The sequence below is a fragment of the Zerene cesonia genome, chromosome 26 (genome assembly GCF_012273895.1).
Source record: "Zerene cesonia ecotype Mississippi chromosome 26, Zerene_cesonia_1.1, whole genome shotgun sequence".
Lineage (NCBI taxonomy): Eukaryota > Metazoa > Arthropoda > Insecta > Lepidoptera > Pieridae > Zerene > Zerene cesonia.
In genome coordinates, this window is record NC_052127.1 from 963746 (window position 1) to 977147 (window position 13402).

Here is a 13402-nt window from a genome sequence, read left to right on the forward strand (position 1 = left end):
ACTTACTTTTTTAACAAATAGGAGACGTTTGAGTAGTCCCAATTTATTATGACTCTTCCTGACATCTATTGGTGAATAATAATACTATTTTTTGGCGAATAATTAAAGTTAAAACAAAAAAAAAAAATACCGAGCAAAGCTCGGTCATCCAGGTACTTATATAAATCCATGATGAAGCAACCAAGTATTTATTGCGTTCGCACGTAATTGCTATGACGTGTTTACGATAATCTAAGAAACTGTTGTCATTATAATGATTACCCTTTAGTTAGTAATAGATTTACATGTAACAATAAATGATAAATGGCTTACGATAGTTTTGCAATGAGCGTAGTTTATACATAATGTAATAATTTGCTACATAGCACGTAGTATTTGTATCTGTAGTCATAATAATAATGAATTTGTTAGTTTGAACGCGCAAATCTCAAGAACTACTTCAAAAATTCCAAAATTCCAAAATTCAAAAATTCTTTCACTGTTGTATATGTTTGTTATCTCTGAATGCTATAGAATACATGTGTATTTATTGTACGGACGAAGCCGGGACAGATCGCTAGTTACATATGCTTATTTAGCAATTATTTATATCGTATTTAATTTTTGTATAGGTACGCATTGATGCGGGTTCGAATCCTAAGCACTACTCCGTCATGATTGAAATTTTGAAATAAACTGAAAAATACGTTTCTATTTGTATGTATTTTTCAAATTTTTATCTGGCTACAGCCAGATACAGATTTAACAGCTCCATTACACAAAACCAACTCTTCCCTATAGCACACATAGCTGCGTAACCAATTCCATCGTACTTCCTAATACCTACTAATATTATAAATGCGAAAGTTTGTAAAGATGTGTGTGTGTTTCACGCAAAAACTGCTCAACCGATTGTAATGAAATTTCGTACGTAGACAGCTGGACAACTGGAATAACATATAGGCACCTTTTTATCTCGATATTCCTACAGGATACGGACATACGCGGGCGAAACCGCGGGGCGAGCTAGTATGTAATAAAATAATAAATTTAATTTCTCCATTACGTAAGATTAGTATCATGGGAAGCAAGTAGACTTCATAATAAGGTTATGATCGAATGGACCGCCTTGTACGGCGATCGCCCACGGGTGCGTGGGCGCATATTTGCAGTGTAATTGCTTGTCTAGATGCTAAACATTTATATTACTAGACGCTTGTCCCGGCTCCGCCCGGATATCAAGATTCCGGTTTATACAAGGGAGCATTTAATTGAGATAAATAGTGTCCTATCACCCAAGTCAGTGTATCAAATTTCATCGAAATCCGTTCAGTAGTTTCAACGTGATTGACGGACTAACATCCAAACAAAGAAATTTTCACATTTATAATATTAGTGTGTTGTACTAGCTGAGCAACGCGGTTCCACACGCGGACGAACGCTGATTTAGTGTTATCAAGTATTAATGCTAATGTGTTATTCTGCTACATAAGCCACATTATTGCTAAGTATCATCAAAATCGGTTCAGTATTTATATAAATGGTATTTATCCCAGACCCGAAAGAAGCCGGCGGCTAAAAACTCTGAATAGCACAAACCGGTAGCCATATTTGATATTGAAATAAGTTATTTTTCCGTAACTAATACAACTTTAATAATATTGACATTAGTGTGGTCACGGCGCACGCTTTGATTTGTTATCGTTTAATGATAAAGAACGCGTGAAGTATTTATGCAGTTTCCGAGGAAGTTTCAGTGAGAATCATTAAATTCAGTGTTGGCCATTATGTACCAAACTTCATCAAAACGAAGACAGGCATTTTGTGTGATTTTGTAACAAATACACAAGATGATACGAGCGCTGGTTCCACCATATATAGAAAAACTAGCTCTTCCCCGCGGTTTCAGCTACACTGTACATCTTCATACTTACTGTTGCCCGTGGGTTCTGCCGTGGGTGACAACGCGGCGCAGCCAATCTTCAAAAATGACCTCATACCGTTATGTGGGGGGGGGGGGGACAATCTGTTTATGGGATTCTTACCTCGACGGCCAAACCCAAAGCATAGTAGCAGGTACCCAGGGATCTGCTCTCAGGCTCGCAGGTATCCAGGGTGGCTCGGTGACCTGGATCATTTAGCCCATCCTAGTGCACCCGTACTTACGCACACACGTATAGGGTCAACCTGGGTAATTAATAATTATAGATGGGGGTTATTGTAAACAATTCTCAATAAACTTTTAATTATGTTAAAAAAACTACTTTTTCGAATGACAATATTTTTTTTTTATAAAACATCTAGGAAAAATACATTAAAGGTGTTTGAAACCTTTCACCCCCTTTTACGTCTATATATCGTAAATGTGCGATTGTCCATGTATTTGTCCATTATAGTTCCGTTTAACTGGCCAACGAGTTACCCATGTCGCCGCTAACCCACTTGTTGAGAACTGGTTAAGGTTTTGGCGCGCCGCTTGCGTTTCACGTCTACCTCATTGCGTTTACGGTAGTGCAGTCTTTTCTAAATGTCACTTTCAAGTTAATAATGTCAACCGACTTCAAAAACGGAGGTTATCTGTTTGACTGCTTTTGTGTCTGTTACTTCATAACTTCTGATTTTTTTTTATTTGAAAGTCGGTGCCTGCCATGTCCGCAAACCAGGTACCATCCAGATTTGGTCTAGTTTCAACAATTTATCTTCTATAGTCTAAATAAATCATCATAAATCTCTTAAATACTGAGTTTCCTTCTGATTTCTTATTTGTTGTACGCATAGAAAAATACTATTTGTAAATGTAGTTGATAACTCTATACATACGCTTTAAGTCAAATCAATTTAAATTTGATAGAAACTAATGGATTTATCCTAGTGAATCCATAACCTAGGGTACAGACAATACGCTAGTTCTAATATTTCTAATAGTGTTACTCAATATATCGTAGAAGAATATTTACAGCAGCCCACAACTGCAACGTATGTAAATAGAGTCTTAACGATTAAAATGTATTAGTGTCTTTATTAGATTGTACAAGCGCTATTGTTTACCCGGTAAATCGTAATCCAATGCAGCGAAGACTTTGAAACTTGAAGGGTATTAGCGAGCAATCGATGAATCCTATAAAACGATTTGCCGCGGCGCCAACTGCCACTGGACTTATTCCAATATTATTGTATTACGTCACTATCCGCGGTGTATCAACAAACGGGCGCGAGGCGAGTTCGCGGTTTTTTAGTACCGCGACAGCGACTACAGTTACATGACGTTTGTCGCGCCAATCCGCGTCCGCGATTCGAAATTCGAACGAAACGAGCAAATAAATGTTTGAGTGCCAGTGTTAAAGGTTCTGTGAAAAGAGTTTTTGGTGTTTTTTTTTTTGTGATTAAATTGTTCATGGCAGCTTTTGGAATTTTATATTATTTTTTTAAATTATCTTCGCGTTCTGGCCGGTTGCGAAAACACGCAGAGAAGTAAAATAGAGATTAGGTATCGATGCATTTGCATGTCCGATAAGAATTTGTTTTCGAACGGTTTGCTAAGAAAACGCGTAAAATGTTGTAATTCCGAGCGGGTTTAGTCACGAAAGATTAAATCATAGCCGTAAATAAGAATGATTTGAATTGCGGTTAAATATTTATTTTCCTTTTCGCGATTATAACGTGTTTAACCTTTTATCGCTAATGGAAATAAGTCATCTTTTTATGTATGTTTTTCCGTTCAGAAGTTTATACTAAAACCGTAGGTAGCTACGTGAATTTAATTTACATAATAATGTTACGCCGCGAAAACAACTTTTGTATTAACTAGGATAGGCCTATAATATATTCTACTATTTGAAAAATTTTCTTGTATCAAGAGGCTTATTGATAACTACTTATTAGAAATACTCATGAGACATTTCACGTGTGGCGGAATTAAGTTATTGTTATTTTAATTTTCTCGTCATATAACCGGAGCATATTTCTATCAGCTGATTAGAGGAACACCCCTTCTTCTCTTTACCTATCCCTACAATAATGTGACACACATCATGTACAGTTTAAAGCTTATCATTTCGATATAAACTTATCAATGCTATCAATAACTGTATAATAAAACTTCACAATAGATTATTACGATTGCACCTCGCCCCGATATATGCACATTTCGTATCTTATCTGATAAAGGAATATATTATTTGTTTCCGTTAATCCCGGTATCCTTTGATAAACTGTTGAACTCATATTTGACACCAATAATTATTGGTGTCTAACTGTCCGATGGTATTCGAAAGTGTATAGAAATTAATTGAAGCCTACACTATGTAGGCGTCATCTGGTAGATTAAAAAGTGAAGTCCCGTGTCCCCTAGCGGCAGGTATGGGGCAGATGATGATCCTGTTTCACTGATCGATTTGCTTTATGGACAAGTAGGTGATCAGTCTTCTGTGGCCTGCCAGATCGATACGTTTCTTCAGTCTATATCCTACTCCTACTAATATTATAAATGCGAAAGTTTGTAAGGATGTGTGTGTGTTTGTTGCTCTTTCACGCAAAAACTGCTGAACCGATTGCTATGAAATTTTGTACGTAGAAAGCTACACAACACTACATACAACTGGAATAACATATAGGCAACTTTTTATCCCGATATTCCTACGGGATACGGACCTACGCGGATGAAACCGCGGGGCGCAGCCAGTATCTCATAAAAATATATAAAAAAAACATGTAAACAGACGATCTGCTATGTTTTGTTGACATATTTAATCCAAACTTAGTTCACTTATCACGGACGGGTGACATTGCAATAATTTCATGAGTTTATATTATTATTCTGTTTAAGATTGGCTGGATTAAACAATTCCCTTACTTATTAGATCAAGTGAGACAATTTAGTTGGGTCTATCAATAAATCGAATTATTACATTATTTCGTTTATTAAATTTATTATTTACATCTATATCGTGACATATATGTTACAATTCGCATCAATGGATTGCTCGTGCGTCCGCAACTGTAGCTAACTGTATGAGCAGGTTTCTGTTGAGGCTTTTTGAATTTAATTAAAACCGGAAACGAGGATCGGTCTTTTGCGACCGAAACTGATTTAGTGTAAGACCGTGTGTGGTTTACCATTTCTTTAAGATTTTTGCGGAGGAATGAAGGTTTTTTTTTTTACTCTTGACATCTTAAATCACTCATGAAATGCATGAACAGCATGAAGTAACACTAAACTAATATTATGAAGCTGAAGAGTTTGTTTGTTTGTTTGTTTGTTTGAACTCTGAAAAATTCTTTATCCAGTAGGAATTATGGGATAAAAGTTGTCCATGTGTTATTCCAATTGTCCAGCTATCTATCATATCTAACATACCACATTCATTGCAATCGGTTCAGTAGTTTATGCGTGAAAGGGTTACAAACATCATCATCATCAGCCCATATATGTTCCCACTGCTGGGACACAGTCCTCCTATGAGGGTTCAGGCCATAATCCACCACGCTGGCCAAGTGCGGGTTGGCAGATGTCACATGCCGTCGAACTTTTAATTCTTGGACATGCCGGTTTCCTCACGATGTTTTCCTTCACCGTTCAAGCAGTGGTTATGTTATCTACATGCGCAGATAAATTGAAAAATCAATTTATTTCCTGCACGCTCGCCCGGTCTCGAACCCCGACTTATCGATTTTGAAGTCCGAGGTCCTCACCACTGAGCCACCACTGCTTACAGACAGACACACATTCATCCATCCTCACAAACTTTCGCATTTATAATATTAGTAGGATAGGATAGGATATAACGATAGAATTAGACTTCGAATAATACATATGAGTTCACTAAAATTTAGTTGATTTGTAATAATAGAACTAGGGACAGAATGTGGTTGTTAAGTTCGCAGATAGGGTTTCAGTATTATTCGATACCGTATTTGATCGGTGACTGAGTTTTAAACACTACTTCGATGCGAAGGAAAATAAACTACACTGTGTTATAGACAACTAGCTGCGCCCCGCGGTTTCACCCGCGTAAGTTCGTATCTCGTAGAAATATCGCGATAAATAGTTGCCTATATGTTATTCCAGTTGTCCAGCTGTCTACGTACCGAAATTCACAGCACACACACACAGTAGTTTTTGCGTGAAAAAGCAACAAACACACACACATCCTCACAAACTTTCGCATTTATAATATTAGTAGGATTTATCGTAATAATCCAGAGATAATCTAGTAAAATCTCTTGAAACTGATTATAGGTGCGTATATCAAAATCAAATCAAATTATTTATTATATTTTCAATATGAAGGAGAAATACATTTTTGTTCAATTACATCAGTTTTATAGAATTGTTTCCCGCTAAAAAGAAACAGTTTTCAGAAAATATGACAATGATTTCAATATTGTTCCTACTGGAAGCGTATCCATAGCAGAAACAATACTGAATATACTACTTCATATAAATACGGAACCACTCCGAGCCCAACGTTCTCACCAACTTAGTTATTTATATCCGCGTAAGCTAATAAATTATCCGACCTCGTGTTTGTGACCAAAACAGTTCAAATGACATCACTTTAAGTTTTACGAATTGTAAAAACATTGCCTCTTTACAACCTTGGGGTACGCTGACGGTCATCTCTATTAATGTCTAGAACTAAATGACAATAAACATTACGTAACATAATTTATATATTTTATCTCTTCAATATAATTGCGGGTAAACAGAAAAACATATTACATAGTATTTGAAAGCTAAGTCACTTTTCGAGTCTAAATGTGTGTATGCTTAGATCTTTAAAAGTACGCAACGGATTTTGATGTCTTTATTTTAAATAGATAGAGTGATTCAAGAGGACGGTTTATATGTATAATGTATTAAATTAGTTCGAATTTAACGCGTGCAAAGTCGCGTACAAAAGCTAGTATTTAGATAAAGTAACCGTCTATAGATGCTGTTGAATTTATGCCGCACTGTATACTTTTGTCAAAAACAATTCCGCAATGATCTATTTTTCTACCAACCATCCTTATAATTTTAAAAAATCAACGCGTTTTAAATCGGATTATCTATTCATCGTTAATTAAAACGATCACATTCTCACGTAGTTCCTACATGTCTTCAACAAGCGATTCAATATTGCATCCAGTTGATGATACATCCTCAAATATTGATATTTCTATTAATATATATTAACAACAAACAGATTTTGTGTCCTATCCTGTATTGTGGTCATATCCATCAGCCGACCTTGACTAATTCACCGAGTTGACTCTGACCGCGCGTGCTATATTTTACTTATTCACTTTACAAGCGAATATTGAATGCACGAATTTGATCGTAAAAAACTTATTTTGAAATTGGAAGGAGTTTTTTAGTTTTTTATTTAGCTTCGATGAATTTGTTGCTTTATAAGCGTTTGAATTAGTTATTGCATATATCCGCGATTTGCGTACGTATAACTTTTATCAATGAATTGGTTATAATAATATAAACAGCAAATTTAAAATGTGGAATATTAGAATCAAATATCAAATTAGCTTATGCGTTTACGAGATAAGCGCGAACAGACGTTCAGGCAGAAATTAAATAATGATAGATTTTGTGAGTGATAGGTATACAATAAATAATTTGTTTTAATAGTAATGTATTTTTTAACAAATGTTTTATCGAAACCTTCATCTTTTAATTACCTTTATTTATGAAATTTATGAATATTTTAATATAAATGATGAATGAAAACGAGACGTCGTTTCGCAACCGAATCATTGTGTTTATAAAGTTCGCATTGCATAGAGAGTAGCTGTGGTACTGGGACGTTGGCAGCTGGTCTGCGCTGGTCCACCGTGCCAGACTAATTATAATCACACGCGACATTTGTTCTGTCTATTGTATGTATTGTTCAGAAACATATGTGGTTTGTTGATAATGCTATATTGTATCTTCTTGTGTTTGATTTTACGCGAGTATTATACATTTAGGAATAGCCTGATGATGGTCTCCCCGTGACCACGCTCGCTGTAAAGTGTTCGAAACGTCGGGTTAAATAATGTAATGAATAAATCGCGTTTGAAATCCGTTAAAAAGCAGATATGAATAGTTGTTTTCGCGTGAAAGAGTACCAAATAACTAAACACTCTTAGAAACTTTCGCGTTTATTGTATTAGGAGGATAAAAAAATATTCTGTATTTATTCTCTTTTCGAAACTTTGTAATCTGTATGTTCTTTTGCGAATTATACATTTAAACTCACATTTCTAATAATGTACAATCCCATTGGAATATACGACCAATATTTTATATAAATATGTATAAAATTCTCGTGTCACAAATCTAGTTACCACCTCCGAAACGGCTGGACCGATTCTCATGAAATTTTTTGTGCATATCGGGAAGGTCAGAGAATCGACCAACATCTCTTTTCCATGCTCCTAAATGATAAGAGTAAGACAGAACAGCGTTTGCCGGGTCAGCGAGATATATTTAAAAATAGCTTTTCGTTAAAAGTAACGTATGTTTCCAAGGCCACACTTCTATGACTTCATGTGGTCATCGGTTTTCGTGAGTGAAGGCCGATGATATAAGCGGCATAATAATTAGTTGTGAACGTTTCGCTCGCCGAAAATGACGGTCGATGCATTGTAATTACTTTTTAATACAATTTCTGTACACTTTGGGGGGACAGGTAATAAGTTATATTATGTTAAAACGTGGTCCTTTAATTAGATGGGTCTTTTGTGATGTCTGTAATAAATGTACTTTGTTATCGTGGGCTTGCGAAATCTTTTTTTGCACTAATAACAACAGTAAAATTTACACAACGTTATTCGAGTTGAATGCTTACCAGTAACTATATTGAATGGGTTGCCTGGTAGAGATCGCTACCTAGCGATAAGGCCGCCTTTCGCTATTTAATTTAAGATTTTTAATAAAGAATTTTCATTCATTAATTCATTCATTCATTCATTCGTTGAATAATACGCTTCATATTTTAACGTTGTTAAAAAAAACTCTTTCTATGGCAGTTAGGTAACACAAGCCCTTACGTGGATGTCAAGGACGTATCGATCCGAAACTTCAGTATGTGTTACTTTATACTCATTACCCGTATACTGAATTAGAGAAAACAATGATTAGTTATAGATACTTCAAGTTTTAAAACATGTAAAAGGAATTTTAAAAATACGTTAATTTTATATGAACTGTACAATGAACATATCTAATTAAAAAATAACTAAAAAACAAGTTTTATTGAGAGAATCAACTAAATTCAGTCTATTTATCTTGTACAGAAGAGGAGATTATTGAATTCTGGCGATCCTAATCATAATAATGAGATAAACTCACGAAATTATTGTAATGTCATCGATGTGTCCGTTAAAAGTGGGTCAAAATCGAATCTAAAGCAGTCGTTTACATACAAGCATGCATACATACAGGTGAAGTTAATAAAAGCATATTAAAAATATAAAGAATGTATAGTGAATTAAAATTTAATCAGTAACGGGATTTACAAAAAACTGATTTGTTCGATAAAATAATACCATTTTTATTACATCAACTTCCTCACTACCTAAGTAGATTGTAATGCCACTAAGCGTTTTACATTCCCCAAATCCGATTACTATGCGCGTACGTGACTTTTCTTTTTAAATAGAGCGTTGCGATGTAAGAATTCTGTATATATTTACAATAATAAGCGCTTACTTGCCTTTAATTGGCGTTAATGTATGACTATACTAGCTGTGCACCGCGGTTTCACCCGCGTAAGTCCGTATCCCGTAGGAATATCGGAATAAAAAGTTGCCTATATGTTATTCCAGTTATCCAGCTGTCTACGTACCTAAATTTCATTGCAATTGGTTCAGTAGTTTTTACGTGAAAGAGTAACAAACATCCATACATCCATACTTACAAACTTTCGCATTTATAATATTAATAGGATTGACTTACTTCCAGAAAGACGAAGTTCCAAATTTGAAATTCGAAATTAGTTAAACCTACACAAGATAATAATTCAAAGAGAGTTTGTTGACTTCACATTTGTTTTCAATATTTTTCTGCTCTCTGATCCTACAATATTTATAATCTATCTTTGGATATGCTCGTGAACCAATCCAATAATCCCTCTTTATAATGCGAAGCGTGTGCTCTCGAATATTGCTTTTGACTTGATAAGTATCATGTGGCTATGTTTTAATAATAATCTTTTTATCTACTACGAGCAGTATTATTTGTAGTGCATTGTTATACTGTTTCTGTTTATCTGTGTAAGTTTCGAAACATGGTGTATTTATTGTCAATATCCAAGTACATACTTTAAAGAAGACTATTTTTTTATTACCGAATGCTTCATTACTTTCTTACTCCTGCAAAATAAAGTAATTACCCTTATATTATTAGCCCTTGTATTATAAATAGTTGTTGCTTTCGATGGTATTTTAACTAATATTTCAATTACATCGCACCTTGTTAAATGGTACGACGTAATAAAAAGTTATTTTCATTTAAAAACACCTGAAGTATACGATCAATGCAAGAGACAGGTCAGTGAACTCCGCAAAATTCAGCAAATTGGTTGTTTTTGCGACGAACCCAGCCAGGACATGCTTCGCTGAATAGAAAAGTAAAAAATGCATTATGATATAATCGATCGACACATCTAGAACATTTTGCTGATTAGAGTATAAAATAGCGTGAATATTTAATTATATAATGCTTATTGTGTTTAAATTACTTGATTAATTGGTCATAGCAAATTTATCACAGCCTTTGTATCCAAAAACATAAAGTAAGCAGATTGAATTTTATAAATCTCTAGAATAATCTGTGCACATAACGTAAAGTATATAAAAATAAACAAAAAAAAATACAAATCCAGTGTTACTTGATATTATCAAAAAATATAAGTTCACTGAAGACCATGCGATAACATTTGATAAAGAGAACGATTTTGTTTTGTCCGTAACGTTACATAAATTATGTGTCATTGTCATATTTATTTGTATTTGGTGTGATAATTGTATATACATATATAATGTATTAACATTTAATTATATTTTGTTGTGATATATACGCTTTTGGTGTACCTCAAGGTTATGTTTTGAGGGCAGGTTATAATTGCCTTTAAAAAACACATAAAATACTTTTTATTGAAAAAAGGACAGATTATGCGAATGGTGTACATTTTGTTATATCTTTACCACCCAACTATAACTATATGTTACCTTTTTGAAGATACTTGCTACTAATTATATTCGTTGTATAGACATCAATGGTTATTGTAATGCATTTCTTGGTTGTTCAATCTGAGACTAAAATAGTATCTTTGAAGATAAAGATAAAATAAGATGAGCATCAATTTATAAACGGCTCATAATTATAATGAGGATAGAGAATAGAATGGTTGAGATTGTAGTGTTCTAAAATTGTTTATTTTCGGCGACTAACTTATGGAATCAGTGTTGTATAATATCGGAAGAGTATTATTTTGAATAAGCAACATAGAATAGATTACATATTACTCTTATTTTGTAGTGGGGAATGCTTATATATACATATTTATATTAACGTTCATCAAACTATGATATGAAAAGTGACTAATACGTAATGTTTGTAATATTTATTATTATGATTACTAAAGCTGAAAGCATTGGTTTAATTTACGTTGTATTGTTTTTAAAAAAGTCTCCATATTCATGTAACCCTATGTATTGTGTTGTAACATTGTATCAAAATGAATTATCTTGATCAATATTATGATTGTTTATAGTTAAAGCACGTAAAATATTTTGCTTTTTTTACACGCTTTTTATTAGCTTCACCTGTATGTTTGTTTGTATGTTTGTTTGTATGTTTGTTTGTAACCGACTTCTTTGGGCGCGATTTTGACCCACTTTAAACGGCCAGATTTCGTTCAAACTTTGTAGATTTATTGAGGACCGATGACAATACACTAATTTGATAAAATTATTCCATTTTTTAATTTGCAAAATATGATTTTTGTTAAAGCGTGTTTTTTAGTTTTTTTTAAACTAATATTTATTATTACTTATATGGAATCAAGCATAATGTTTGAATTGTGTTATTGTGTCAATTATATCTAGGTTACAAATTTAAAAGATTATTAACAGCCTTTGAGTAGGTATTATACAATTAGATGGTTTACAAACGCTACTATACTATTCAGCCTGCGTCACTCGAACTCACATCATATCTATTGAAATACAAGTGTCAAGAGCAGGGTCCCCCTGTGTTAGTGGTAGAAATAAATGTGTCACATTCGCCCATGCAATAATCGCACTTATGACCCTGTCACACGATCCGTTTTCACGTGAGCAAAAACAATTGCTCCATTTCAGCACCGCATTAGATTGCGCGCGCATCCTTCGGATATCGAATGGCCAAGTCATTTTCCTAACCTCAAATAATCTTAAAACAGCTGTTGTATTTTCTAAATATGCGTAATATGTTTCGGAGCTGACGCTGACCGCGTGAGGACGCGTCGGGAACGATTACGAAATGATTTAAATTTGGAACCGGCGTTATTACAACTTACGATTTTTTCTAGTTTCATTCAGTTTTAAGATAGACTTTTCGGCGTTCAGTTGCGTTCGGAAAATAACAGAATAATTACGAATTAAGTCTATTACATTTGTTGTCATTGATTTTTTCTTTTCTATTCTTTATAGGTTACGTTTTGAATTGTTTTTATAAAAGTATTTAGTGTGTTGTGAGTTTTGTGAGAAACATGTATAGTGTTTTTTTGAGACGGTAGTGTGAACATTTATTAAAATGGAAGACTTCGATTATGACTTCGCGTTTGAGTGTCGGGTTGGTATTATTCGAAATTAATTTATTATAAGTTTAAAAAGTATTATATAATACAATTAATAATAAGGTTTTATTTGTCCGCTTTTCATTTCAAATTTATTTTACGTTACGTTAGAGAAGAGGGACGTACAAGAAAAAAGTAACTGGTATAATTTATTGTTAGCTATATATCTGAGAGAATACACTTATTATTTTCAATTATTTATGTCAAAAAGGGATGTCAAAATTTACTAGCGAAAGCTTCAAAATTAAAATTGAACAGTGCAATAAAAAAATCATTATTTATTATTATTTCACGGCTAATAATAATTAAATTTCATTTCAATCTTCCATATTATAATTTTAATAATGTTTTATAGTATTTAATAATCCCAAAAAAACAATAAATAAATAGTCTCTTTTTAAATGTTATGAAACTCTAATTAATTCAGTTTAGTTAAGTAAGAAATAAAATTAAAAATATACTCTAATGTTTTCAGCGCCTCGTCGAGGCAATGGCGCCGCGCTCAGCGCGCTCGTTCCGACAGGAATTCAATATGCAGGACGTTGCAACCACGGAACACACGTATACAACGCATTACACGACTGAAAAGTAAGTCATTGACCAAT

The 13402-nt window shown here is 33.8% G+C and overlaps 1 protein-coding gene across 1 annotated transcript in view; it reads left to right on the plus strand.

The window, feature by feature from the left end:
* Positions 1-13402, plus strand: part of LOC119836902 — a 130517-nt gene that overhangs the window by 52007 nt on the left and 65108 nt on the right. Inside the window, 1 exon segment of the mRNA XM_038362354.1 lies at positions 13273-13385. Within this exon segment, the coding sequence (XP_038218282.1) occupies positions 13273-13385 (113 nt within the window).